This window comes from Phaenicophaeus curvirostris, chromosome 7, assembly GCF_032191515.1.
Source record: "Phaenicophaeus curvirostris isolate KB17595 chromosome 7, BPBGC_Pcur_1.0, whole genome shotgun sequence".
NCBI lineage: Eukaryota > Metazoa > Chordata > Aves > Cuculiformes > Cuculidae > Phaenicophaeus > Phaenicophaeus curvirostris.
Window position 1 is genome coordinate 12,401,265 of NC_091398.1, and position 27,691 is coordinate 12,428,955.

Below are 27,691 nucleotides of genomic sequence, written 5' to 3' on the forward strand. Positions count from 1 at the left end.
TTGTAAGCCACTAAAAATTTATTAGCAACAAAACACATTTGACACAACTGAAAGCAGTCTTGGGTTTTTCCCCAAAATTCCAAGTAAATGGAGAACATAAATGGCAGCCCTGGTTAAAATTAACAGATAAGAAAGAGCGAGCAAGAGGCAGAGTGCCAATCCCATCTTGCATGCGGTTGGAACGGAGAGCGGGAGAGGAAGATGCCCCTGGTTGTCACCAGGATGCCCAGTGTCTCTCCCTAGGCAAGGTGCCCAAAGAGGGACCCCTGTCCGTCATCTCTGTTACCTTCCCAGCGTGCCCGGATCTGTCAGAGGGCTGGGAAGCCCAGCACCCTTGGAAGGTAACAGATGCAGCTGGATCCCTTGTGGATGTCATGCTGTGGGCCAGCTGTGGGCAGGGCAGCCCTGCAGCAGGGACAGGTCCTGCTGCTGCTCAAGGGGACTGCAGATGCTGCAGGGCAGAGGCAGGAGTGGGACCTGGGTGGGAGCAATGCCTCAGTCATCACCATGTCGAACAGGTGACCCTGGGGAGACTAGGCCTGGCTGGAGATGTGCCCCAAGGTATCCTACACCAGTGGCATCAGCTTTAAGGAGCAGCCTCCATGCCTGAGCCCACAGCTGATCCCATGACCTGGCTCCTGCAGGGAGTTAACACCTGACCTCCATTCCCTCACAAGGTAGAGCTGCCCCAGATGGTGATGGAAGATGACAACACACTCAGCAGGATTCGTCTGTACGCTCTCATGGAGGGGACCCTAGTGGCAGCTACACAGCCAAGCCTCAGTGACAGATGAGCCCTTGGCAGTCCCCATCCCCTCCCCTTGGCTGGAGACCCTCCTTTGCAGCTGCCCCCTCCTCGTATATCCCCTGGCCACAGCACTGCCCGTACTCCCTCTCCCCTGCCTAGATGGGCCCCTGGTCCTCCCATCAAGGACGCCTGGTGGGCACGCTGTGGACCCAGGTTTTCATCACAGGCTCCTGAACAATGAGGTGCCTACCACCAGCAACCACATTGCCTGCTCCAATGGACACATCATGGAGAGGCACCAGTGCCCTGCCAGTGCCCCAGGATGCTGTGCAGCATCCAGATGCAACAGATCCTGCACAGGAGCATGAAGTGTATCTTCATACCATCCACTGGAAATCAATATTAAACTAAACCCAAAGGTCTTCAATTTCCAAAGTCACAGCTTCTAAATTAATGGAGAAAGAAGTTGGTCTGCTCTTCCAAAAAAAGGAAAACCATTCTTCCACCTCTGATAACTGAAGAAGTGTCTTTTGTGCTTTCCAGCATGGCAATTAATCCATAGAACAAGCAATTCATCTGGTTTTAATGCCATAAATATTCAATACAACAGAACGTGGGGAGCAAACCCATCTGGATTTTCACTGAGCCTCACTAGGTACAAAATACAGCCAAGTGTTTCACCAACTGAAAAACAGCACTGACATTCCTGGGCAGCAAACCCTCACCCTCACTGCTGCCACAAGGTAGCTCCTGCATGGGGCAAGCGAGCACAGCATTGGGACTTCTCAGGGAGTCTATGGAGAGCAAGTGCTGCAATGTCCCCAGGGGCTCCTGCTACCTTACAGGTTTCTCCTGGTGAACCTATGTTTACCCCCAATGAGAGCTGGTAGAAAGAAAGACCACCACAAAGTGTTGGATTAAGGCCTTCCAGAAAAGCATTTAACTCCTCCATACATGTGAGGCAGAAAAGGAGGGAGGCACAGACCAGCAGATCTCAGCAGCGAGACAGAGAGACACATGAGCCGCAACATACTGTCTCTTTGCAAGGCAGCCACACCTGCAAGGCCCAGGCCCCACACCTGCACTGTGTTCTCCTAGGAGGACACCTGCTTTTTCTGGAACATGCCCCAGGAGCTCATCTAGTGAATCACCCAGGCCTGGGTTTCTTTACCAAGTCTCTTGGTCTCACACACTTATCTCAGCTCTGCTCAAATATCCACCATGTCAGCCAGAGCAGACAGGTGGAGCTCAGAGGCAACTTCATCTTCCTTGTTCACTCTGAGGAGCTGCTGCAAGTGTTTCAGTCTGTCTGACAGCGTGGGGCTTGGCTCCTTCATCAAAAGCTCACAACCCTCTCGACTCACAGCCTGGACAGAAAGAAAAAGAGATGAGACAAAGAAGAAATACTCCATAGCAATGGAGTCCATAGAAAAGGACTTCTCAGCTTACTGGCTGTTCCCTTGCTTTTGAGAAGGACTCCGGAGGCCAGCACCCTCCACCTCTGAGGAGAAACAGCAAAAGAAGCATGTTCTGCTATTTCTGTCCCAGCCTTCCTTTAACTAGGGGAAGGTGACCCACAACAGCGATTCTCCAAGTCACAAGTGCAGCACCACAAGGGATCCCATTATGGCTGCCAGCAGCTAAAAGCATTAAGGCCTGCAAAGATCTTTCTCCAGATCTGCAGAAAGCATTCCCCTCCCAGGAAAGAAGTGACTTCCAAGGTGCAGTTTTTCAATTCTTGATTTCCCAAGTCTGAACATTGCACACCGAAGTAATTCCCTCTAAAGATTTTGCAAGTACAGCAGTTTGGCACCTGCACTCTTTACAGCTTCAGTTAATTCTCCATGCCACTTGCTCTCACCTTGTGAGATGACACAGGACTCTTCACCAAAGGACAGGTGACAGTTGGCGTAGAGACCAGAGACTGCGGGAGGTAGAGAGGAAGACCTACAAAATCACCACGGGGCTCAACATCCTCAGCTAGATATTGGTGCAACTGTTCTTCAAACCTGGACAGAAAGATGAAGAGCACTAGTCAAATCACAGCCTGGCTTTTTTTGTGTAACCAGTGGGTTAGCCAAGAGTTCAGGGTTCAGAGGTGCCTGCAAGAAGAATCTGATGCTCACCGTTGTTTCCAATGCTGCTGACCTACACCACTGCCATGACAAAAATCCATCTGAGAAAGTTGTGGTACAGAAAGCAGCTGCACAGACTGAAGGCAGCAAAGAAAAGAAACCCCTGGGCCAACCTTGGCCTTTGTTCTTCAGCTTTGTGATCCGTATGGCTTACAGGCACAAAACTGACACCCCAGAGGACTTTACAAACATTTGTGATACTGCAGGACATACAGACTACTGTACAAACTGTACTGCTTTAGTATTGGTGCCTTGATTGACCACATACACTTTCCAACTATTCCTCAAAGCTCCAAGTACTTCTACCATCCTGGACTGTCTCTCTGAGCTAGCAGGGAACTGCACCGCAGTGATGTGCTTGATGAAACTGGAGATAGTCTAGGATGTTTCCTAGTACAGCTGGACTTCAAGTTCCCATTACATACAAGCTGGAAATTGTTTGCAACCGTGGGCCAGAGCCACAAGGAAAGGATGCTGCTCTGGGAACTCACCTCCTGCTTTCTCTTTTCTCCAGTTGCAACTGTGCCAACAGACGCGCTGAGAGAAGCTCCTCATCCGAGGCTGTGTCTGTGAATTCACCTGCACTGGGAATGCTCTTTCCTTGACTTGACAGCACGCTCACATCGTGTCCATATTGACCTGGCATCATGGAGATGCTATACGGTTTCTTCAATGAGTTGGGAGATTTGACCCTTGGCCTGAGCAAGGAGGGAAAAGAAACCCAAACAAACAAAAGCACAAAAATCAGTATGAGTGTGTTGTTTTTGCTCTACTGGCTTTAAGTTTGGAAACAGCAGGGAGTAAAAAATATATAGAATTATAGAACAACCAGGTTGGACGAGACCCACCGGATCATCGAGTCCAACCATTATGGAGACATAATTCTCTTGTAGCAGAGTCCAAAGTTCCACCATTCATGCACAGGACTTCAAAGGAATTAATCTGAAAGGGGCTGGAATTTGCCCCAAAAGAAAGGTATGTACCCAATATTTCCTGCTGCAAAACAGGGCAGCAGACAAGCTTCCAAGAGTGAAGTGAGACTGGGTTCACCCTAAACAAAACTAGAGACGTAGGCCAGACCCTTGAGATCTCAAACACTTTAATGCCACAGAGCTCTCAAGCATCCTCCCCCTCATCTCTAGCATTTCCTCTTAGCAGCAGGACTTTCCTGATGTCTTCCCACAAGTGGGGGAGAAAGCCTCGTTTGGAATTCAAAATACTGCAAAATTAACATGTAATTGCTAAAGAGTAAATCTGGAAATCACCTAATATGTAATTCACATGTCGGGTCCAGGCTGCAAAATAAAGTGAACATAAGGGAGGGGGCACTAATAAACTAATTCCAAAGCCTCAACAGTGTTTTCTTTGGTAGAAGTAAATTTCACCATTCATAATGCTTTAAGAACCTCCCAAGCAATCAGTCTGAGAGCCAAGTAACCCCAGAGAAACAAAATCTGCATACTACCCTGTTTCTGCACACCCTGGTACATCAGATGTGCACAAACATGTTCTAGGAAGATGCCACATGCTGTTTTTCAGCCTTGTGTTGGCACTGCGCTTGTGGTAGAGTCCCTGAGCAACCTCCTTGGAGTTCGCTGAGCAAATGATGGCACAATGGGCAGCTGAATGCTGCTCCCCCAGGCAGTGCCAGCAGCCACCTCACCTCTCATGGCCTTGCCGGATCTCCTTCTGTGTGCGCAGCCGAGCTTGTTCCCACGAAAAAGGGAGACTGAAGTTCTTTAAATGCTCCTTGAAGAAGTACACACGAATCTGCCCATCTTCACTTACTGCTTCTGTGAAGAAAACCAAACCCAATATCTACTCTCAGAAATTTTTCCCCTTCAGATGAAAAACTTGGTATTAAAAAGACAGCTTGAGGGAAAATTTTGTGTTCACTTTCAATTAGCTTTAAGACATAACTTGCCTGTAAAAAGGAGCCTTCTTGGGCAGCTTTAGTGTTCGACAAATACCACATTACTGGGAAAAGTTGGAAAATCCTGCTTTGTCTTCATTTTAAAAATTCTAGTGCGTCCATGTTCAATGGATTAAGCACTAAAGGAGACTCTCTACAGTTAAGTCAAACAGGGCACTAAATGAACCCTGCACTGTTGAAAGCAAAAATTGTCAGCTGAACTGTGCTTACAAGGCTTCTGAGGGACCAATTCTCAGCTTTGGGTTGAATGCAAACTCTCTCCTACTGGGATAGGAGGGCTGAAAGTCTCTGACCATATCCCTCTTCTTCCATGCAGGGACAAGATTTTCCATCACAAGATCAGGCCAAGACATAAGCCACACTAAACATACACTCTGAAGAGCAGAGATGTGCAGTAAAACACAAGTGTCATTCTGCAGTGCGAACGGGGAGACCAAGAGCTTAAACCCTTCCTGCCACGCATAAAGGCACCACTGTCAAATATTTAATACATAAGAAGCATCATCCATGCTGTGGAAGGACATGCGATACCTGGAGCAATCAGCAGTTTGGGTGGTTTCCAGTCTCTCAGTTTGTGATCAATGCAGACTGACAAGATATTATCCCAAGGGATGTCATGAACTGAAGGTCCATCTTCATCAGAGTTACCAGATGTCTCGTTCTTCCACTTCTGATAAGTTTTTCTCAGCAGATTCTCCACTTGAGACTGGATCAGTGGTCGAGTATTAGATGAACTAGCAATCTGAGACACATACTGGAAAATCATGTGGCAAACAGGACGCCAAGGAGCTACGGAGAAAAACCAAATCAAATTGAAAGAATTTGTGACAAAGCCAAACTACCCACCTTAGCCAGATAGTTCAACATGGTGCAGGCACATCCAAGAGAATGATGTGCCACCTGCTGCAGTGCACAGTACATACCACCTAATGGAGGCAGATCGAGGTATGGGATCTGGAAGAACAGCACAGCCTTTTTCAGCCAGGCCAGATGATCAGGCATGTTCCACTGCAGATGGGGCAACAGTTTATTACCCCCCGGCTCTGAAAATTCAGTAATAGGCCAAGACAAGTCACAAAGACGCTCGGAGGATGCCACATCAGAAAGAAACTGCAGCACACTGTTGTACAGCTCAATGATGACCCCAGGCTCCTGAGATGGCAAGCCAGCTGAACGCCTCTCTTTCCAGTCATAGTAGAAGCGCTTGCCAAACTCACGATCAATCCCATCTTCAATATACTCCCGAAGGATCTGACTGCAGAGCTCAAGGGAATTAGGGTACTGGGAAACCAGCCAGCCAACAGCCTCAGAGATCTATGACACAAAACACAGGTCATTGAAACTGCTCTGCAGTGATCAGGACACTAAATATTGAATACTGCAACCCTAAGTTTGACTTAACACTATTCAAGATACTAGGCAGCAAAATCAACTATCATCAATCCGACATTTGCAACAATAATTCTCCAGCCAGATGGTACGAGTGATCTCACAGCAGCCAGAAGAGTAGAAAGGCTTCCCTATCACTAGCACTTGTCTGTTACACAGCAACTGTACCCCTGTCTGTCCACACAGGCGGCACAGACAAGAACAGATTCACCACGTTTTGGTTTTAGTGCAGCTTTCAGCGTTACTCAGAAGCAACTGTCTTTCATGTAGTCAGACTAGAGAACAGTCACAAAGAATAGAAAAGTAGCAGAAATACTTCATTTCAGAATATTTCTGGCCAATGTTGGAATCAGTACTAACAAGCAAGTATCAGACACCTGCAAAATCAGGTGTGTGAAAAAGCTGGCAAGGAAGCTTTCTGAACAAAAACTATAATAACAGAAAAATATCCCATTACACAATACTCAGATGCAATGTAAGCTACTAACAATAATAATTCCTTATAAGACAGTACTAATTAAGACAGGTTAATGATAAACCAGTCAAGTAACTCTTAAAGTTCAAAGTAGCTGTTCTTACCCTTTGGGTGCCCTGTAAGTCATTGATAGAACCTGGAAGCTCAACAATGGCGTAGTCTGAAATAAGCTGGGCTGAAATCAAGTCCTGCAGCATTAAACCTTAAAAATAAGAAAATCCACCATATACTCACCTGTTCTTTCCCCTGGTGTATCTCCTACTCTGACCTAGACTCACACTCTGCATTACATTCAAAGCATCACTTCTCTCCTCCACCCTTTCCCACAGACTATCAAGATCAAACACTGTGTGCAATGGAAAACTGGAAGTCAAAAGAAAGTTCACCTCTTTCTGTATTGATCAGTTCTTAAGGCCTTGGGATTTTTAGCAAAGCTTTGAAAAGCACTGTGCTTCACAACCTCTCACTTTATCAGACACTGTATGTGAGAGACTGCACTAGCCACAACAGTTTTACTGGGGCAGCCCTGAGCAGTCACAATGTTTCCTCAAGGCACAGAAATAATTACATACCTTCTTCTACTTCTTTCTTTGTGGCCATCTCTTCCTGACCTGGGACGAGGACCACCAGGGGAACTAATGGATGGAAAGGTTTGGCCTGAAGCAACTGTTTCAACTGCAGTAAAGCTGAAAGCCAATAAACATCATCTTCTGCAACATCTTCACTCCTCACTCGAGGGGGCAGGACAAGGATGAGACCACTGGTTCCAAGCAAGTCTTTCTGCATCTCAGCTGTATCGAGCTCACAGTCAGACAGTGCACCATGTGCCACCTATGCAAGTAATAAAAATGACAAATTATGTAACTAAAGCTAAACTTTTAGGCAGGAATTTACTCTGTCAACTGGAAACAAATGTCACCTTTTTTTCAGACATTTTCAACCTAATCCTCACAACCTGTATGACAGGATGCAGTGGGAAGAGCCCCTGCACAACATCCACTGGAAAAGAGCACTTGCACTCCCTGTTCTAATGCCTGTTACATTTCAAAAAACTGTTCTCACCTACCTTTATACAGACACCGACTTTAATGCTTCTGCTCCCTTGCATGCCAGAAGAATTAAACAGCGTCAGCGTTTGAATTCTACTTCCCGTATGTGAAGTGTTTTTTCTCCAGCTTTTGTCTCCCATAAATTTGACTTTCAACCAATCCACCAGTACCCTAGCAAACAAGAAAGGTGGGCTTTTAGGGTATTCATTTTTTTAATTTAAAAAAAAAAAGACATCTTAGGGTTTTAGCATCAATACCTCTAAGACATCACAATCTATAATAAACTCCATACTGCTTCGATTTGGCTAAATAGCTATTAAATGTCTCCACGCTGTAACATATCTTAAGGTTTTCTATTTTCAGTATGAGAAAACGGAATTCTATGAAGAAAAGAAGACAGAGACAGCTAAATTACAGCTATATTCTTTAGAGTGCTCTGGAGGAAAAAAACCTGGAAATTTGACATGGTAGGGAAAAAAAACACAGGTCAAGGACCATATACTCCTACTTCTCTTCTTTCTGAGTACCCTGCTTAAGAAAGGGACCCAGCAATAAACTTTTACCTGCTGGGATTATCCTCGGCATATTCCTCATCACTTGGCAAAACCAACAGCAGCTTCCAAAATACCTGTTCTTGTTCAACTGGAATATGTTCAGTGACTAATGAGACAAGGTCCAGGGGAGTCCAAGCTAAATTACTGAAAGAAAGACAGAAGCTGGTGAAAAGACCCTCCTAGTGCTAATTCCCATATAGTCAATATTTTTCTTGCTTCGAACCAGCTATAATACTGTAAACTAGTTACCATCCAGTTCAAACAGTCCAAACTCAGAGCTAGTTCTTTAGATTTGTTGCCCATCTATTCTGCCATAGAATAGATGCCTTCAAGAATTACAGCTGTTTAATCTGTTATCCGAGTCTCACTCTGGGGACTGTGGAACCCTGAATGCATCGCTTCACTTCCACACTGCTCCAACACACACAGGCCACTGGAGTGCACGAGAAGGCAGACCTCCAGGTGCACTTTACCTAGACCAAACTCTCTATGACACAAGCCAGGCCGGTAACAGCTCATTTATTCACCTTCTTTTGCACCCTCGTGCCCAGGCCCCACCTCACCCAGGTACAAAAAAATACCCAAATCAGATGGTCTAAAATTTTCATGGTTTTATTTTCCAGTTTCCCTTATCTGGAAAATACCTCTAGAAGCAAGGCTGCAAATGACACTCAAGTATGATTTGCCTTTCCTTAGCAACATTTTCAAGATCTCTGGCATTTCTGCTACAACTTGCTTAGAAAGAAAACAAGGACCAAATGCCAACATACCTTAACAATTGCTGGTAGAAGTGCTGAACTTTAATTTCACGAGCTGTCTTGTCTCTCAGCAAATTCAATCTGGAAACAAAAGATTCTTGGTTGTATTTTTTCATATAAAACAGCTGCTTTAACCAAATTTAAGAAACACTTAGTAAGACCGGAGAGGTACTGCAGACACTTTAGAAAGCTGCTGTTAAAGGAAGAAGAGTTTCTTTAGGTTTGCAGTCTTTGTCATGACATTTGTACAGGAAAGGTCTTTTTGAGGGTACTTAGGAACAAACAGTTTTGAAACAGCATTAACATTCACAATGGAAGAAGAGGGCTACTCTGCAACTTGCCCCCACAAAAACTCACACAGAATGCCAACTGCTGTCACTGTAAGTATCCCTACCTTGTGGAAGAGATCCCCAGCTTTCCTCCATTCCCCAGGTTTACCATTCCCTTGCACAAGTTCTCCATGGCTACAGGCCACTCTGCACTAGGGGACAGTGCTTTCAGGCTATTTTTCAGATCTGTGCAGGAGGGAGCAGCAGGAAATGCCCTCATTTGACGTTTCAGCTTTCTTCGAGCTGCCACAGCCTCTCTCCACCTTGGGAAGAGAACAGACAAATGGGTCACATTAACAAACTCTTCTGCAGACCAAACAGGTTTTCTCACCTTTGCTCTTCAGACTATATTGGGCTCTCAAAGGCCCCACGAGTCAGTCTGCCCAGGGGCAGGTGCGAGGGGGCGCTGCAGGCTCAGCCTGTATTTCTGCACACAGCCACAAACTTGCAGCTCCAACAGAGCAAGCACAGGGTGAGACAAGACCTGCCAGCTTTACCCAGGCAGTGTCCACATGAAACAGCCTTCTGCCCCATTTGAAAAAAATGAAAAAAACAATGCAGACAAAACAGAGCAGCATTCTGCTTAAAAAGATACACTTGAATCATGGCCTAGCAGGAGGGAAACAGGATTGCTCCTCTTCCATCTCATCCCTTCTCAGCTGTGCCACACGCCTTGTCCTGTGCTCCCCAGGCAAAAGTTCAAGCAGTTTTCTTTCCCTGTTTTCAGCATGTTTACTCCTGGCACACAGAGCTTCTTACAATGATCCATTACAAAGCTTCTTCAAGATCTCAATCCCTTGCTGAAAATATTTTTGCAACACCTATTGCAGTAAGAAAAGTATGCGTCTTTCTTGCTTTAATTTTAAAGAACATTTCAAAAGGTGAATTCACCAACAGGGAGTGAATATATAATAAAGCCTTTAGCATTAGGTGTTTGTATATTTTTCTATGACAAAACAATTCAAAATGGGTGGCAACCAGCAGTGTCGTAACACAAAAATGTCAATTTATCAATGAAAATTTTTTTATTGCGTTTCCTCTGGTATGTTTAGGCTTGCAAAACTAGTTCTGCATCATTCAGCTAGCTGGACTGCTGCACATACACTTCTTTCATGTACCTTTAGGCTCGTCCTCAGTCTCTGCTATTGCACTGAAAGCTATTTACGCATGCCCTGAAGAGAGACAAACTTAATTTTAAGACAGAAGGAACTCTGCTAGATAAGGTGCTCCACACAACAGAGACTGGCCTGCTGCTTGTCCTTCAGTGGCAAGAAATGCCATCTGAAATGCACCACCATCTGGCTGCAGTGGGAGAAACGGATCTCTGTCTTGGAGCACTGAAACAGCCACTGAACACTTAGAACACATTCAGAAAAACAGGTGTCCAACAGAAAGACTACCAAGAGAAAGTCTCACCAGTTTGAAAAAAATGGAACTGTTGGAATGGGTCCAGAGGAGGGCTATGAATATGATCTGAGGGCTGGAGTGCCACTGCTATGAGGACACAGTGAGAGTTGGGGTTGTTCAGCCTGGAGAAGAGAAGGCTCTGGGGAGACCTCAGAGCAGCCTTCCAGTACCTGAAGGGGGCCTACGAGAAAGCTGGGGAGCTACTTTTCACAAGGGCATGGAGTGATAGGACAAGGTGGAATAGGTTTAAATTAGAGGGGGGGAAAGATTTAGTATTAGACATTAGGAAAAAATTCTTCACAATGAGGGTGGTGAGGCGCTGGTATAGGTTGCCCAAGGAAGTTGTGGATGCGCCATCCCTGGAGGTGTTCAAGGCCAGGTTGGATGGGGCTTTGAGCAACCTGATCCAGTGGGAAATGTCCCTGTATGATCTTTAAAGTCCCTTCCAACCCAAACCATTCTATGATTCTATGGTTTCCCAACAGAATGAACTGAACTCTCCTACCAAGCACCTTACCCAATTCTGCTGAGGTGCGCTCCCCTCCCCAAGCACCTTACCCAATTCTGCTGAGGTGCACTCCCCTCCCCAAAATGCGGCTAAGCATTTACTAGAGGCTGGTGATAAGACTGTCCCCTTACAGGGGAGACAAGACACAAACAAAAAGAACGTAACCAAACAGCTGTAGATCAAACTCTATTAATCACTCCTTGTCAGCGCTCCCAAGAAAAGCAGTTGTGTCACAAGGCAGCAACTCACCGCTGCAAGTACTTGCAGAAACACTGGAGCTCCTGAAGGGTTTCTTTAGCAATCTGGAAAATCTCATCCTCCAAAAAGAGGTCCATGATGTGACCACTGACTTCTTCCGAACATCGGGCAATACGGGCTTGCCGGTCTCTTTCTAAGGCATATCTAGTTCAAAATGAAACAAAGAAAGACCAAGTGAGGTGGAGGCTGCAGCAAGCGCCAATACAGTTAGCTGAGGTGCGAACAGGCAAGACCATCACATTTAGCAAAGTGGAGGGATTCTCCCTACTTCTACTCTACAGCCCTTCAAAATAAGGCCTGTAATCAATCAGAGGTCATTCAAGTGTTACACTGATAGTGGATTTCCAAAGAAGGGTCTACAAGAGAGCCCATTGCTGAGCCCTCAGGGAGTCAGAAGGAAAACACACACACATAGGGTAGCCTTGTCCTAGACAAAAGCTTCTAACCCTTCCACCCTGGAAAACCACTACTGCCCAACACACCATAAGTGCAAACTGCCAGCCCCCTGGCAGTAAGGTCAAGTAAGCTTACCCTCTTGTTCAAATACTTTATTGAAGATGACCTTAGAGAAGACCGAGCAAGAAGCCCACCACTGTCTGACAAATTCCTACACTTAGGAAAGCACCCTACAGTGCAGTATAGCATAGATTGTGTTGTACGTACTTTAACTGATTGGCTGAATCTTCTTGAACACTCTCCTTTATTACTTCTTCCATTAACTCCATACCCACCAACTGGCTCAACTGCTTTATTAACTGTTCTCTTTCCTGCTTTTGCCTGGAAGGACAGAGAAAAGAATTTACACAACTGGCAAGTAGAAATGGCAAATTTTACACAAGTGAAAGGATTTACACTGGCAAACCTGCTGCTGAGTTACACAAGCGCCACACGCAGAGTCAAACAGTTAATTTGCCAAAAGCTGAGCTTCCACTAGGTGGTTTCTCTCTCCAAAGATAAACAGCTTTGTATGGAGCCAGATTGCCCTCAAAAATACAGATAACAATGGGGTTATTCTATTCATACCCCAGTAAGGTACAGAAAGCTACCTCATTCAGAAGGAAAAGTTCCTGTATACAGCAGGGCCAGGATGCATCTCCCTCTTCTGAAGCTCTGAGTGAAAAGAAGTTCCCAGAATTCCCACCTACCATTTCCATAGTGGCTCTCTCAGGTCACCAAAATATTAACTAGCAGATCACCTGAGAATGCAGAAGGGATAGCCTGTCTAGGGCAGTTCAAGGTTGAGACAAACTGAGCACTGCTGGCATGGTGGAAAGACACAGGGCCTGAGCATCCGTGCAAGGACTCAGGTTGACACCAGCTCTTTTAGCAGGGAGTATACAGCCCAACCTGCCCCACAATAAAAGCAGCAACTCACCTCTCTTCCTCCACTCTGCGCCTTTCCTCTTTGACACGCTCCCTTTCTGCACTAAGCACACTTCCAGCCACTTGTCTGAGAATCTCCTTCACCACTTTAGTCACAAGTTCCTCCACAGTGGCCTCTGAGATGCTGTGCAGAAACAACAATTCTCTTTTCAAAGCCAGAAAGTTTTAATTCAAATTTTCTCAAGCACACCCTTGCTCTGCTGTGGTGGGTTGCCTCCAGCCACTAGTCAAGCATCTACACTCCTACTGGCCCACTCTCCCAGTACTGGGACAGGGGAGAAAATACTAAGTACAAAAGCAAAAAAAAATCATGAATTGAACTGACAAACAGTTCAATAAGTGAAGGGGGGTGTGGGGAAAACCTCACAGCCCCACCAGGCAAAACAAAGGCAGCCCTCCACTCCCTCCCACGGGCAGACCAATGCACAGCCAGTCCCCAGTCAACGGCTACCCGCAAGCCAGAAAACTTCACCACCTTCTTCCTCCAATCCTGTTCTGGTTTTTTTATGACATACGATGGTATGGCCTATCTCCATGGTCAGTCTAGGTCAGTTGTCCCGACTGTCCCCCTCACTCAATCCCATCCCAGTCTGCTCACAGTGGGGCAGAGTGGGTAACTGGGATAGCCCTGACACTGTGTGGTTCAGCAAGAACCAAAACACTGGTGCATTAGTAATACTGCTTTGGTCACACACTCACATCTACCATTCCACCAACTGCCTTGAACAGGAAGAGCTATTAGAAGCAGAGAAGCAGTCAGATTTAGATTTACTCCTCTCATCCCGCTTTGGACACCTTCCACTCCACAGCACACATTTCTTGTGACAGCAGAGTTGGTGTCACACAAGACAAGGTTCACAGAGGTTTGCAGTCAGCTTTTCCTTAGTCTAGCTGCTGTGCAGCAGAGAGGTGGCAGACATCTGAAGAAAGGTCTGCTTTTCCCTCAGCTGTACCTGTAAGATTCCCTCCCCTGTATACCTCATTTTGCTCAGTTTATGACCTCCACTCGGGGTGCTGCTACAGCAAATTGCAGCCTGATGGCAGACTCCAAGAGCACTAGCAATAAATGCTCCTTACCAGATGGCGGCAGTCACGTAGGCCACTCCTGCTCTGCCAACTTCTCTGCACTCTCCTTTGAGGACATCCTGCACAAGCCCGTCTACCACTTCAGCAATGTCCTACAACACAGCAGAGGAGGCGGATGAAGCAAGATGCAGTCCTGCTCAGGACATTCCGGGCACACACGTGAACTGGGAGCAGACCTTGCAGCCTTGTTTGACTGTAAATGGCAACACCACCTGTATTTCTACTTACAAACCGAACTAGTTTAACCACACACAACACCCTGGAAATTTTAGGCTATTGAAAAGGTTAACAACAACCCAAAACCAAAAGCAGCTATCTGCATTAAATATTAACAAGTCAAGCCAAGTCAGGAAATAACAGCTAAGGGAAGTGAATTTGAGAGGGATTCCTATTTTCGTATTTGAGTTTCTCTCATTCAGTTGATTTAATCCCAAATGACCAGGCCTAATCTTCACTGAAGTGTAGCCACATTCAGGTGGAATATGGCAGGTGTACTTTACAAAGCGACGAGACACTCTGAGATTGGTTCAGCATATGCACATATCTAAACATGTGCAAGAGGGAGAAAAAAGGGGAACAGCACAGATACACAGGGTATGCATTCAAGACCAAACACAGTCATAGGTCTAGAAGAAGAAACTTTGCCATGTCTCATTTGAAATGCATGCCATTAAGAAACAGCTCATTGTTATTTACTAAAGCAAAGTTGACCTATGAAGTCAAGATAATCACCTTCTACTCTCGCTTTCTGTTTATCCTATGAATGCAAGAATGCACTGATTCAGGCTTGCATGTGAAACTACTCAAAACTTTCTCTTTTCCAAGCAGTTCAAGGAGACAACTTCTCCAAGTACCCACAGCACTGAAGCAGGGACGGTCTCCTTTTGGCTCTGCAGAACATATGCAGATTCTGGAGAACTGAAACAAACTAGAGAACTCACTTATCTTTTATTACAGATCACAGGTCTTTCTCAAATTCATCATGATGGTTTAAATTTTCCTTACTGTGTCTGTGTAGAGAGGCTGAGGCTTCAATGGGAGAGGCTCAGGCTGACCACCAGGCTGGGAGACTGCCTGCGCAGGAGGCAGCATTGGCACAAGCGGACGAGGTAACAGCGACGGCAGAAGATGAGCTGGAGGCTGGACTCTTACTGCTGCAGTATCTAAATCCATGCCTTTGCTTTCCATCCTTCCTTCTTGAGAGGGCAGAAGAGAAAAATAAAGGAAACTAGATCAGTTACAAGTAGAAGCAAAACTATTCTCATCTTCAAAAGCTGGCTTGCCTGATAAATCTCATCAGGTCATAAAACAAGTCCCCAACAGAAGTTTGCTACTTTAAAGTTAAAAACGTAATTATAGCATAGAAACTAATTTGCATTAACAAATATTTTATACAAAGCACAACAAAATGCCACTGCACGTTATCTTCAGTACCAAGAACACACATTTTCAGTAAAACCGTTTTAAGTTAAGTACACCTCTTGACTAAACACAAAGTATCTGTACTTCCAAGAAGGACAAAAAAAATAGCATACATCCAGCTAACTTGCTCAACATGATCACACACAGAGTGTAAACAGTTGCAACACAAATTCTGGTCACACAAATTGGTCACATATATTGGCAAATTTGCGCATATTTCATCGTGCATTTCCTGTACTGGGAAATATATTGTATTAATCAAGTTGTTTCTTAGCTTTTACAGATACATAAGTACATTTAAATCAAAACATGCTTTCTTAACATCCAAGTTTCCAAGCAATTTCAACCCATGTGGGCCAAGAACAGTTTGTGCTTTGTAAAATAAAACTATTCACAGAGCTGACTTAGCAGTATTTTCCTGAGTGGTATCTAGAATGCACGCCTGCTCTTACCAGTTGCTTCCACACCAGATTTTTGGCTACTACTAGCTTGATCCACAGAGGTGCTTCCACTGGTATACTTGTTCTGTTCATTGAAGCTGGACACAGGTATGTGGCGAGGCACAAAGGGCAACGGCCCACCATTTACAACTTCCCCAACCAAGACAGTTAATTTCTGGCTGACAAACATCGATCTACGTGGTTTGGGTAACCCATCTGGTTCCAAGAAAGCTGAGCGGTTCAGCTCCACGTAAGCACTGGGGAAAAAAACCAACAAAAAACAAAACCACAGGAGTAAATCCTTAAAGCACCAGTAACCTCTAGGTTTTCAGCTGGACAGCTCAGTGAATCAAAGTGAAACAGGCACTGGGTACTCAGCATTGCTCCCTGTAGCCTGGATCTAAATCTTTGGCTGGAACCAGAACAGTGAAGGCAGAGAACACTGCTCTCCCAACTATCCTCCTAAGACAGCACAAGCTTCATTAACATTTCTGGGCACCCGCATGGACTATTTTGTCTCTTTCTCCTTTAAACACTTATCTGCAGCGTATATTATTCATATACATCTTACCTAGGCTACATTCCATGTGATAGATAGCAGGGTTATCTACAGAAGTAATTTTAAAAGCTTCAATCTTCTTCCAGTCATGGCAACTTTAACATGGCTAATTTATTATTTCAGAACAGAACATTACTAGGAAATAGAGCACTAATTGGCATGCTCAGATTTTTTGCTTTCTCTGGTCTTTTGAGATTGCAATTCTATATGAGCACACCCTACAATGTGTTTCCATGGCAGACACTCTTATCTGCATACTGCTGGCCTCCAACATCCTCTAACACCTAGTCTGCACTGTTCAACTTCATCACGTCCCACACACATCACCATAACGCCAGTTTCCTGAGAAGCAGGAATCCTGTATCCTCATTTCCTACAGAACAGCAATTTACTACAATTCAACTGCAAGATAATTGAATCCTTGAAATCCCTTGTCACCTTATCAAATCAAGTAAAAAAAGGAGTACAAGCGCAAAAAAAGATATGTGGGAAGTCACAGTAGTTAAAGGGATACAAATCCCATTTTTTGAGGGAAAGACGCAGAATTTAAGAACTTTTCAGAATCACAGCAATATAAATAGAAGGATTATTAAAATTTGTACCCATTCATTATCCTAGTGCTTTGCATTGAGAGCCCAACCCCTATTCTTAACCTGTTCTTTCTTTTTCTGGTTCCATAGGCTGGGGGCAGCCTGTTTACATTAACGCTTTGCCCAGCATCGGTCTAACCCCACTAGGCACCTCAAGACGCAGATGCCGTATTCTTTGCTCTTACCCATCAAACACGCTCAGGCCATAGTAACTGATAAAATCAGTTGCTTCCTCGCCATCTTTGAACAGCAGCATGCGGACCAGGTGATCCAAAGGAAACACCGTACTTCTTTGGGTGCTCACAGTGTAGGCAATATTGAGAGATTTGAGAGCATCTTTACGAATCTAGGGGGAAGACAAAAGATAAAACCACATAACTAAGTTAAAGACCCCAAAATAGCTACAAATGCACTATAAATATCAAAATCCTGTTTAAAAAGAAATCAGTACTTTGTCAAATACTGTACAAACAACTTTGGATGTTTAACTTTCTTTTTAAATTCTATGCTTTCCAGCTTCCGCTCTTCGACACTACTCACTTTGAAGGAATTTGCAATTCTTGTGCAGGAGAAACCCTTGCAAGGGTTTCCAAGAGTGCAGTTGATATTTCCTTTGCAAAACTCCCAGGCCTGTTTCTCTGCTTCCCAGTGGTTCAGGGAAAATAATAAGTATTTGTGCACAGTTACGGGGGGAAAAAAGCTGAGAAGAGTATTTTAGCATTTGCTCTTTATATCATAGCAGAAAACAGATTTTTTTAACCACTTCTGGAGAAGCAAGAACAAGATTATTTTCAAGGCTAAATATCTACCCAAGTGCTCCGCTCTCTGATATTTCTTCTCAAAAGTCCCAAACTATTTTACTGATCAACAATTTAAAAAAATACTCATCTGCCATTTTCTCACCTGGCTGAAATAACAGTGTAAGAGACAGGCGTTCAGATAGGAAGCTGCTTGTACTAACTTGAAAAATCTCACAAAGTTGTTGCTGTTTAATGCAGCAAAAGCTTGAACTGCAAACCTAACTTGAGGAGAGTTTCTAACCTCTGGACGAAACTGCTGTACTTCTCTGTGGAGATAAAAGACAGAGACAAACCTTTTGCTTCAATATTTACAATCACAAGTCAATAGCAACCTGTAATAAAATGGAATTAAAATTATAAGCTTTAAGCAAGACAGGTAACTCCAAACCTGTCCAAAATACATGGCTGAAAATTAAATTTGCAGCATTATTTACTGATCATGAGTCTCCTAATAATGAGTCTCATTAATTGCATAATTAGCGTACTATTATTTAGGTACATCACTCCAGCATCTATGGAGGAAGGCAGTTAAGAAATTGACTGGAAAAGCCAAAGTATGACTCTGCTCAGAAAATGGTTTTTGCTTGGTCCTAACTGCAGATAAAGCAGTGAAGCTTGCATATCACTCTGGGAAGAGAAAAAGAATTCCTTGATTGAGAAAAGGGAAGATTCACCTTTTATTTTCTTTTACTAACTGCAGAACCTCTAGCAAGTTACTCAAGGAGAAAATAAACAAAGCTTTTTTCTTTTCTTAAAAAAGACATTTTTTAAAATTACTTGCTGAAAAAAAATCCAAACACAACCACAGTATACTTTTTTCCTTTTTGCAAAAATATTTTGCAACTAAGCTCTTCATTTCCATTACAGTTTGTCCATACTTAATGCCAATCTCAATTCTTCCCACAGGTAAAGAAGAAAAACAAGCAATATCTGTTGTTCCCACCTGAGAATGTCACCCTTGTTGAGATTCAGCAAGACATTATAACCTCTGAACTCTGATTCGCTCTTGCAGTAAATCCCCTTGTTAGCCAGGTCCTGGTACATCTCCTTCAAGCTCTGCAGGCATTTAGTCATGTTCTCGTTGTTGATTTTGGCATCAAAGGAGGACATGGGCTCTTCACACAAGTGGTGGGCACAATGGATGTGAAAGCGAGTGCACTTCTCAATCAGAGACACCGTTAGCGGGTTGCAGAGATGTTGCTGGGTTATATCCTAACCAGAATGATCAGAGAAAGCATCACACCAATGTTTAACTACAACTGAAAAGCACAGTCATCTGGCACTACCTTTGAAAACACATTTCAGCTGTGCTTTGAGTCATTTTGCAGTTCAAAGCAATTGCTTTTTGCTTAACTTTTTACAGCATTACATGATCTGCTCTCTATCATCGAACATTTCCATCCACTAGTCCTTACCTTTCTTATTCCACGAGTTCTGTTCCAGACAAAGTCATACCATTCTCGGTAGTTTCCTTCTCCTTGATCCATAATGTTTGTTACCAAATAGTCCATGGTCATGCTCAACACCTCAGAGGGTCTCAATTCATGGGGCAAAGGTTCCTCCTGATCTGCTGAAGACCTGCTATATTCCTTGATTGCTGCTGCATGATCTACCTGTGCGATGTGGAGAACAGAATCAAAGTCCAAGGATTATGTTCAGCTTTTCAGGAGTAAGAGGATTTCATCCCATTCATGCCTTTACTTTAGTAAGAAGCAGACTTTGAGTTTTTCCACCGTTCACACTAAAAACCTATGTCCATTCCACTACCAGAGCAAGTATATTTTATTTTCTGTTACGACAGGATCCTGCGTGTTGACTGAGCAGCCTCAAACGCAGCCTTCCACGCAGTGTATACTGTTGCCCCGTGGTTTTAGAACCACAGCTCTAAATGCCTGTCTGAAGCCAAATAAAACACATGACTAAGAGTGAAAAAGCAATTCTCGAGTCTTTTTGTGAATTTAAAGAAATTAAAGAAACAGCGGACAGAACTTTTCCACCAGAATTAACCCTGTAACCAACTAAACAAAACCAGCAGCTTTATACAAGATACAGCCAAAGAGATGTCCCGAGAATAACAAATCCCTGTCTGCAGAGAACTCGTACCTTGTCAGATCCCAGAAGCAATTCAAAGATACTGAGTTGGTTTCTTGTCTCCCTCATGTAGCGCTCCTTTTCAGGACACATGTCTGGGCAAGTGCCAACAACAGTTTTTGCTTTGCCAAGATCAGTCCTTTTTATTCGTGCTAATTAAAATATAAACAAATAAAAAAGAATAAAACGGTAAGCATCTCGCTGTTTCAATTTCATGACAATTATTACCCTGACCCACTCTGGGGCCCTTCCCAGGGCTGTATTGTTCCTTTGGGGCAGTTTCTCCTACCATTCCACCTGGACATAGAGAGTTTTGCTGGAAAGATTGACGCCTCTAAAAGATACACAACGTTTCGTATCCTAACAGCCTATCCTGCTTTATTTACATCTTCACAGAATCACAGAATAACCAGGTTGGAAGAGACCCACCGGATCATCGAGTCCAACCGTTCCTATCAAACACTAAACCATATCCCTCAGCACCGCGTCCACCCGTGCCTTAAACACCTCCAGAGAAGGTGACTCAACCACCTCCCTGGGCAGCCTGTTCCAGTGACCAATGACCCTTTCTGTAATGAATTTTTTCCTAATGTCCAGCCTAAATCTCCCCTGGTGGAGCTTGAGGCCATTCCCTCTTGTCCTGTCCCCTGGCACTTGGGAGAAGAGGCCAGCACCCTCCTCTCCACAACCTCCTTTCAGGTAGTTGGAGAGAGCAATGAGGTCTCTCCTCAGCCTCCTCTTCTCCAGGCTAAACAACCCCAGCTCTCTTAGCCGCTCCTCATAAGGCCTGTTCTCCAGTCCCCTCACCAGCTTCGTTGCTCTTCTCTGGACTCGCTCCAGAGCCTCAACATCCTTCTTGTGGTGAGGGGCCCAGAACTGAACACAGGATTCGAGGAGCGGTCTCACCAGTGCCGAGTACAGAGGGAGAATAACCTCCCTGGACCTGCTGGTCACACCGTTTCTGATACAAGCCAAGATGCCATTGGCCTTCTTGGCCACCTGGGCCACTGCTGGCTCATGTTCAGTCGCTGTCAACCAACACCTCCAGGTCCTTCTCCTCCAGGCAGCTTTCTAGACAGACTTCTCCTAGTCTGTAGCGCTGCATAGGGTTGTTGTGCCCCAAGTGCAGGACCCGGCATTTGGCCTTGTTAAAACTCATGCCGTTGGACTCAGCCCAGCGGTCCAGCCTGTCCAGATCCCTTTGCAGAGCTTCTCTATCCTCCAGCAGATCGACACTTCCACCCAGCTTAGTGTCGTCCGCAAACTTGCTAAGGGTGCACTCGATGCCTTCATCCAGGTCATTGATGAAGACATTGAACAGGGCTGGACCCAGCACTGAGCCCATCTTAACCAAGAACAAGCGATTTCCCAACTCCGTGTCAAGTAGCTGAGAAACTTTTTTGTCAGTATTAAGAGATCTTACACTAAAAGTAGGGTCACAGCTTTGAAATGGGAAGAAGAGGACGGAAGGGTTTACAATCCATCACTGTGAAACAAAGGGCCAGTTCTTCAAATAATTACCAGCTGTGTAGTAGTTTGAATTTAGAGAAACAGTTAGGCTTTAGGTAGCTTTCTTCAAAGAGCCTGCAGGGATGCAAATCCCCCTGCGTAGCCACCTTCACAGAACACACCGCTATTCACTTTCCACAAGGAATACACATGTGCAATAAGTAAAATAGGGTTTCGTGTATTCTGCAAGAGTGAATCTATACAATAAATCCCTCACATAGAAGAGGGCTTTAGACTGCTCCATGTTAAACTTTCTTTAAGACCATGTCCATAACATCACAACGGCTTTGCAACAGACACCAAACACTTCTCTCTGGCAGAGCAGTAGATGTTACGCTCTAGCTTGTGTAATTACCTTGACGCATGATTTTGTCCCTTTGGTCCAAAAGACGATATCTTTCTTCAGATGTCTCAGCCACTAATCCTACCAGAGACGACAATGAAGCTCCCAAGGCATCTGAGCTCTGTGCTTCTGAACTGGAATCGAAGAGATCTGTTTCAAACTGCAGCGCCTTTCTAAGGCAAGGCTTCTTTGCTGGAGAACTGAAAATAGAAGATTTTTATTGACAATGCAGTAACGCATGCCCTGGCCTTGATCTGTTCACTGTTCCTCAGAGCATCAACATCTCTGGAAGAATGTGGTTCATGAGGCAACATATCAAATAAACATCTGCATGCAAAGGTGGTTGTGAGCTAACACTAGTGCTGGGGATTAATCTGGTTAAACCCACCACACTGCCAAGTGTTCCTGATTTCCACTGAAAGCCTTGACCATTGCACTATAAAAATGGTATTATTGAATCTGTCTTCAAGTGGACAGAACTAGATGGCTATTGCAGCAGTTCTCCATCACTAAGGCACAGTAGTTGGCATGTTAAACCAGGAACTAGCCTGCTGTTTGGTGTGGAAAGAATGAATGCTTTCTAAAGCAACAAAGATCATTAATAAAAGATTCCACAGGGCCTGCATAGAAACATACACTTAAATCAAGGAACGCTAATTTCTTCGTGATCAATTACTGATTTTATAATACTATGACTTTTCTCAAACTAGACAGGCCACTAAAGTACCACAGGAAGATGACAACCTCACTGCTTCAGCCCATGATGCAGAACAGGATGATGGCTGTACAAGGACCATTCACTTCAAGGGAGAGAAGATGACAACCCAAACTCACCAGCTACTCTGAAAAGGGGCTTCTCGTTCCACAGAACTGTAATCACCTGCAACTGAAACTATTCACTTCAGAAGGTCATTTAATCCTGACCATAGAACACTGCCATTCATGCTTGGTCCTATTTTAGCTCTGCACTATTTCGTTCTATTTCCTTATGCTTCCCTATCACAGATGTTGGTTCAAACAAAACATTCAAAAGAAATAAGCAGACAAAAAGTTAAAGGCCTTAATAAGCAGCGAGAAGTACCTTTCTGACAAAGCCTGAGATCTGTGAGCTTTTAATTAAGCCAAAGAGGCACATGTGTGAAAGAAGCCTGCCAGAAGAGACAAATAAGCACACACTCCCCTACAAGAACATGACTATTTGGCACACATCGATCCCTATTGTCTGCTTTCTACCCCGTTTGCTGCCTGGAAGACTCCCAGGGAAGCAGACACACCTTTTACCAGGCATCACACTGCTGGCAGAGGATCTTATTAAGGTTTTTCGAAGAGGGGAATGCTGATAGTTTTGCTCCTCATTGCTTTGCCTGCCTTCATCTTCACCTGCTTTCTTCTCCTTGGATGAAAATTCTCCTTTTGCTGGACCTGAAAAGACATATAAACATGAAGCCAGGTACTTGTCAGATAGTTCAAGCAACAACTCTTTTTTCCCTCTCATGGTGGTGGTGGTAGTGGTGAGCAGTCAAGTTAAAATAATCCTATTAGAAAATAAAACTGATGTCACAGTTTTGCACACATATGCAAAACCTCCAGGACAGCCTGCAGTAGGTGCTGTACCAAGTCACTCTACGAGCTGCTTCCTTGTTCTATAAAGACTAAGCTTTTTTAAATAAAATATGACTTAGCAATAACCACAATTGGTCACCAGATCGTCAGTAAATGAAGTCTGATCAACATCCAGATTTAAGTTGTCTCAGGTTTGGGATATAATCTGAAAGTCATAACTCTCTATGGGATATGAAATCCATTTCATCTATGTAAACCACGGTTCCCAGTGCTCCTGCTTAAGTGTTTTAATTCATTTCACATACCTGAGCCAAGACTCAAATTTGCAGGTCTGCTCAAGACTTAACACCTATACCCTGAAGAAAGAAAAAATTTCTTCTCACAGGAAGAAGTTTTAAACTAGTTGCATTTCTTAAACTCTCTCAGATCAGTTATTTCAGAACACTGCTGTTCAAATTTCTATAGACTTCACACACAACAAAATTATGAAGACAAACAGGTCATCCCTGTAGCTGCTACTTCAAGATGTTAATTTTTCAGGAAGACAACTCCACAGCTGTTCATTTTCTGGAAGGCAAGGTTGTGGTTGGGCAAAGCTGTGGTGAACTATCCATCTGCTGACAGATGAAGCGTATCCCTAGGCTAGGATCTCAGAGGTACACACACAGCATTCATAAAGCTGAAGAAAGGAAAGCACTTGAGAGTTCAAGTACTTGTCTTGCAGCTGAACAGACAACAGTCATACCTCCACTTGCCCTAATTCCAAGCGGGGTCTGGAATCCAGGTTTCCTATTTCTAAGCTCAGTTCTTAGGCTCAGATTTAGGTTTGCACCTCTTCCTGGCTCAAGCAGTATGCAACAGTTGATACGCACAACTGCAACCTCGGCAACACAGACATTCACTGCAGACCACTCCTTAACTCAGTTCTCAAAACACTTTCCTGAAAGGTGGAAGCTCACATCCCAGTCTGTGCTCTGAAGCAGGCAGCAAGGCATTTGAAACTCGGCTCTCTTACATCCCCAGAGAACATCCTATTTCCACATAGGAGCAGAAAGTTAACACCACCATATTCCCCTTGTACAGCTGCATAAATAATTTCTAAAACCTCTTGTAAAACTACGCCGTCGTTTCAAGCATCTTCAGGTCTTTTGTATGGCTGAAACAGCACTTTGGCTCAGAGCAATCAAAAGGTTTTAGACAACGGGAATTTAAGAAAGCAGCAGTGCAATTCCAGCTGTGATTTGCAGTTATTCACTTAAAACTTCCTCAATACCAGGGAACGGCACTTGCAAATGCTGGAAGTTTACAGCACTTACAACAGCAACTGGCTAACTTCACAAGAGAAAGATTCTCCGTGGGCTAAGACACTACTCCAGCTCCCAGGGCTCCTGTGCCATAGGTTATTCTGGAAGTAGTTAAACAATTTAACCTGTTCTTTTTCCCCTCTCCTGCATATTTACCATTAGCTTTTGCCACAGGCAGTGCCAGCCAGGATGTCAAATATGACACAGAACAACTATTTTTATGCTTCTGTAAAGAATAACTTTCAATCCTCCCAATCCTGAGTAGCAGAAGTCAAAGAGAATCATTGTACTTCTGGAGCTGCAATAATCCTGCTATGAAGACCATTGGTGTGTCATTCTCTGCGTATGAGGAAGCGAGAACAGGGCAGCTGTCACGCCATCTATGTATCACCCAGTAACCCTACCTGGAAATACAGACTTACTTGTTTTCTTCTTCTGCCAAAATGTCACAATATCTTTGTGCAACTCCTTTGCTTTTTTTCTGGCAAGAGCTGCAGAAGCCTGAAAGGAAAGAGAAGCAGAATATGAAAATTATTACCTCCACAACACCAAAACGCCATTTTTGTGCCATTTTTGCCAGAGAGACATTTACCAATTTCTACAAACTCATTACAACCTCTCACTCACATGCAACCATCAGGACAAGGGAGACTGCTACAAAGATCACTGCTTTCTGCTACTGTCAGATTAGAGCAGTCAAGACCAAAGGTGCGTTTGGAAGCACAAAGCAGAAACGTAACACTGTCTCCAAACTGACTCCAGGACACACCTCGGAGCTGATGTAACAGCAGCATCTGTGGCGAGCAGGTCATCCTGTAAGGAATGCACAAGCTCACCTTGCCCACCTGTGAAGTTGCCAAGCCTGAGCAAGAACACAGCAGTGCATGGAATTCAGGTTTGGGACACAACAAAGAGGGAAGATCCTTTTGGTGTTTGAGTGAGATGCTAACAGGACAGCTAAAGTCAGGCAGAGCTCTGACAAGTCTTATGAGGAGCAGCTGAGAGAACTGGGGTTGTCCACCCTGGAGAAGAGGAGGCTGAGAAGAGACCTTATTGCTTTCTACACCTAAAAGGAGGTTGCAGAGAAGTAGATGTTGGTCTTTTCTCCCAAGTGACAGGTGATAGGACAACAGGGAATGGCATCAAGCTGCATGAGGGGAAGTTCAGACTGGACAGCTGGAAAAATTTCTTCACAGAAAGGGTGATCAAGCACTGCAACAGGCTGCCCAGGGAGGTGGTTGAGTCACCATACCTGGAGGTGTTTAAAAGGTGGGCAGATGAGGTGCTTGGGGACATGGTAATATTAGACAGGTAAGGTTGGAGTTGATGATCTCTAAGGTCTTCTCCAATTCAACAATTCTATGATTCTCTTGCAGCTAGGGCATTTTAGGTGCAGCTCAGTACACCTCTACCTCTGTCTGTCAGGCAGTACTCACAATACAAAGCTTTCTCCCAGGAGAAACACTGACAGCATTACCACAGAGGGGTACAGTTCTCACCAGAGTAGGCCCTCTCCCAGGCACTTAAACCTATGCCTCTTCTTACACCCATTGCTCCTGATACTCACATGATCAAAAAAGTGGACAACAGCCATTTTTTTATTGCGCCTGGTCATGACCCGACGGACTTTCACAAACTGGCTGAAGTGCTTCTCCAGCACCGTCCTGTCATTGAGGTAATCGGGGATGTTCTTGCACTGGATGGACGTTAGCTCACCGGTGGACAGGCCCCCTGACCCCTCTGTGCTCTCACTGCCCCGAGTCCGGCAGGTGGGGGTGGTGGTGGGGGCATCTGTGAAGAGAGGAAATCCATCCCCTCAACAAGCAGGGCTCCCCAGCCTACTGTCCCACGGATCTTCCCATCCCAGTGTACCATCCCGGGAGGTCATCCTCCACCCCTCCACCCCAGTCTACTGCCCAGGGGTCTCTACCTCCGCAAGCCGACCATCCTCAGAGATCACCATCATCCCCCAAGCCTACTGCCCTCAGGAGTGCATGTGTGCGTGTTCCAAGCCTACCGTCTGGGGGGGCTTTCCCCCCTAACTGCAGCCTAAGACTCTGGGGGTCTTCCTGCCCCAGCCTACCACCCCAGGGGTCTTGGTCCCCTACCCTCCCTCCCCCACAAAAAGCCTATTGCCCTAGGGGTGTTCCCACATATGCTGCTCCAGCTCACTGTGCTGAAGATCTCCCTTCTCCCCAATCCCTGTCCAGGGGGTTCTGCCACCCCCACCTACCATCCCTAAGGGATCTCCATACGCTATCTCGGAGACCTCCCCTCCCCACCATCCACCCAACCCGGCCGTCCCGGGGTCTCTCCCCACCATCACGGGGGTCTCCCTGTCCCACCACCCGGGCCTCCCCATCCCCGGGGTCCCTCCGTCCCGCCGCCCCGGAGGTCGCTCCCCACCGTCCCGGGGGTCTCCCCTCCGGTACCGTCGCGGGGAGTGTCCCGGGGTGCGGCGCGCGGCTCGGGGCCGAGCTGGCGTTCGGCGTCGGGGTCGTGCCGTTCGCGCTGCCCGCGGCCCTGGCTGCGCAGCAGCTCCTGCATGGTTCTCCCGAAGAGCGCCCCGGCGCGGGGCCGCGACATCAGCACGGCGCGCTTCTCGGGCCGGCTCCGCTCCCGCTCCTCCTTCCGCTTCACGCCTTTGGGCGCCGCCTCCTCCGCCTCCTCGGGCCGCGGGGCGGGCTCCTCGGGCCGCGTGAACGAGAACGGCTCCGCCGCCGCCGCGAAGCGGAAGGGCGGCGAAAAGGTGAAGGCGGCGGGGCCGCGCTCGGGCTCGCCGGGCGGCCGGAACCGGAACTCGGGCGGCGCCAGAGGCCCCTCGCCCGGCGCCGCGCGCGCGCCCAGGTCGGTCGGGGGGCGGAAGCTGAACCGCGCGCTGCCCGGCGGCGCCGCGAAACCCGCCAGCGGGACCCCGGGGGGGGCGGCACCGGCACCGGTCTGCCCGAACCCCGCGGCCTGCCCGAGCCGCAGCGGCGGGAAGGCGGGCGGCCCGCGGAACGGGGCCCCCGAACTCATGGCGACGGCCGCCGAGCTCGCCGGGGGGAGGGGGCGGGGC

General features: G+C 45.8%; 1 protein-coding gene across 3 annotated transcripts; it reads right to left on the reverse strand.

Moving 5' to 3' along the window:
- MCM3AP (minichromosome maintenance complex component 3 associated protein) lies at window positions 1–27,651 on the reverse strand. Of its 3 annotated transcripts, none has more exons than XM_069860813.1 (28): window positions 27,066–27,651; window positions 26,201–26,424; window positions 25,056–25,134; window positions 23,041–23,188; window positions 21,779–21,966; window positions 19,927–20,066; window positions 19,239–19,436; window positions 18,767–19,035; window positions 17,927–18,089; window positions 17,209–17,369; window positions 15,887–16,131; window positions 15,018–15,208; window positions 14,004–14,104; window positions 12,919–13,050; window positions 12,207–12,320; window positions 11,535–11,687; window positions 9,436–9,633; window positions 9,054–9,122; window positions 8,293–8,427; window positions 7,747–7,900; window positions 7,253–7,511; window positions 6,785–6,882; window positions 5,740–6,130; window positions 5,348–5,605; window positions 4,547–4,676; window positions 3,375–3,581; window positions 2,610–2,757; window positions 1–2,115 (listed from the first exon to the last, which is right to left on the reverse strand). In XM_069860813.1, exons 1-28 carry the CDS (start codon window positions 27,649–27,651, stop codon window positions 1,957–1,959), a joined length of 5,298 nt encoding a protein of 1,765 aa, XP_069716914.1. In that variant the 3' UTR covers window positions 1–1,956. The 3 variants fall into 3 exon arrangements, with proteins under 3 accessions (XP_069716914.1, XP_069716915.1, XP_069716912.1); XM_069860814.1 differs by having other exon boundaries at window positions 15,920–16,131; window positions 25,038–25,134; XM_069860811.1 differs by having other exon boundaries at window positions 25,038–25,134.
- Between the last annotated feature and the right edge of the window lie 40 nt (window positions 27,652–27,691).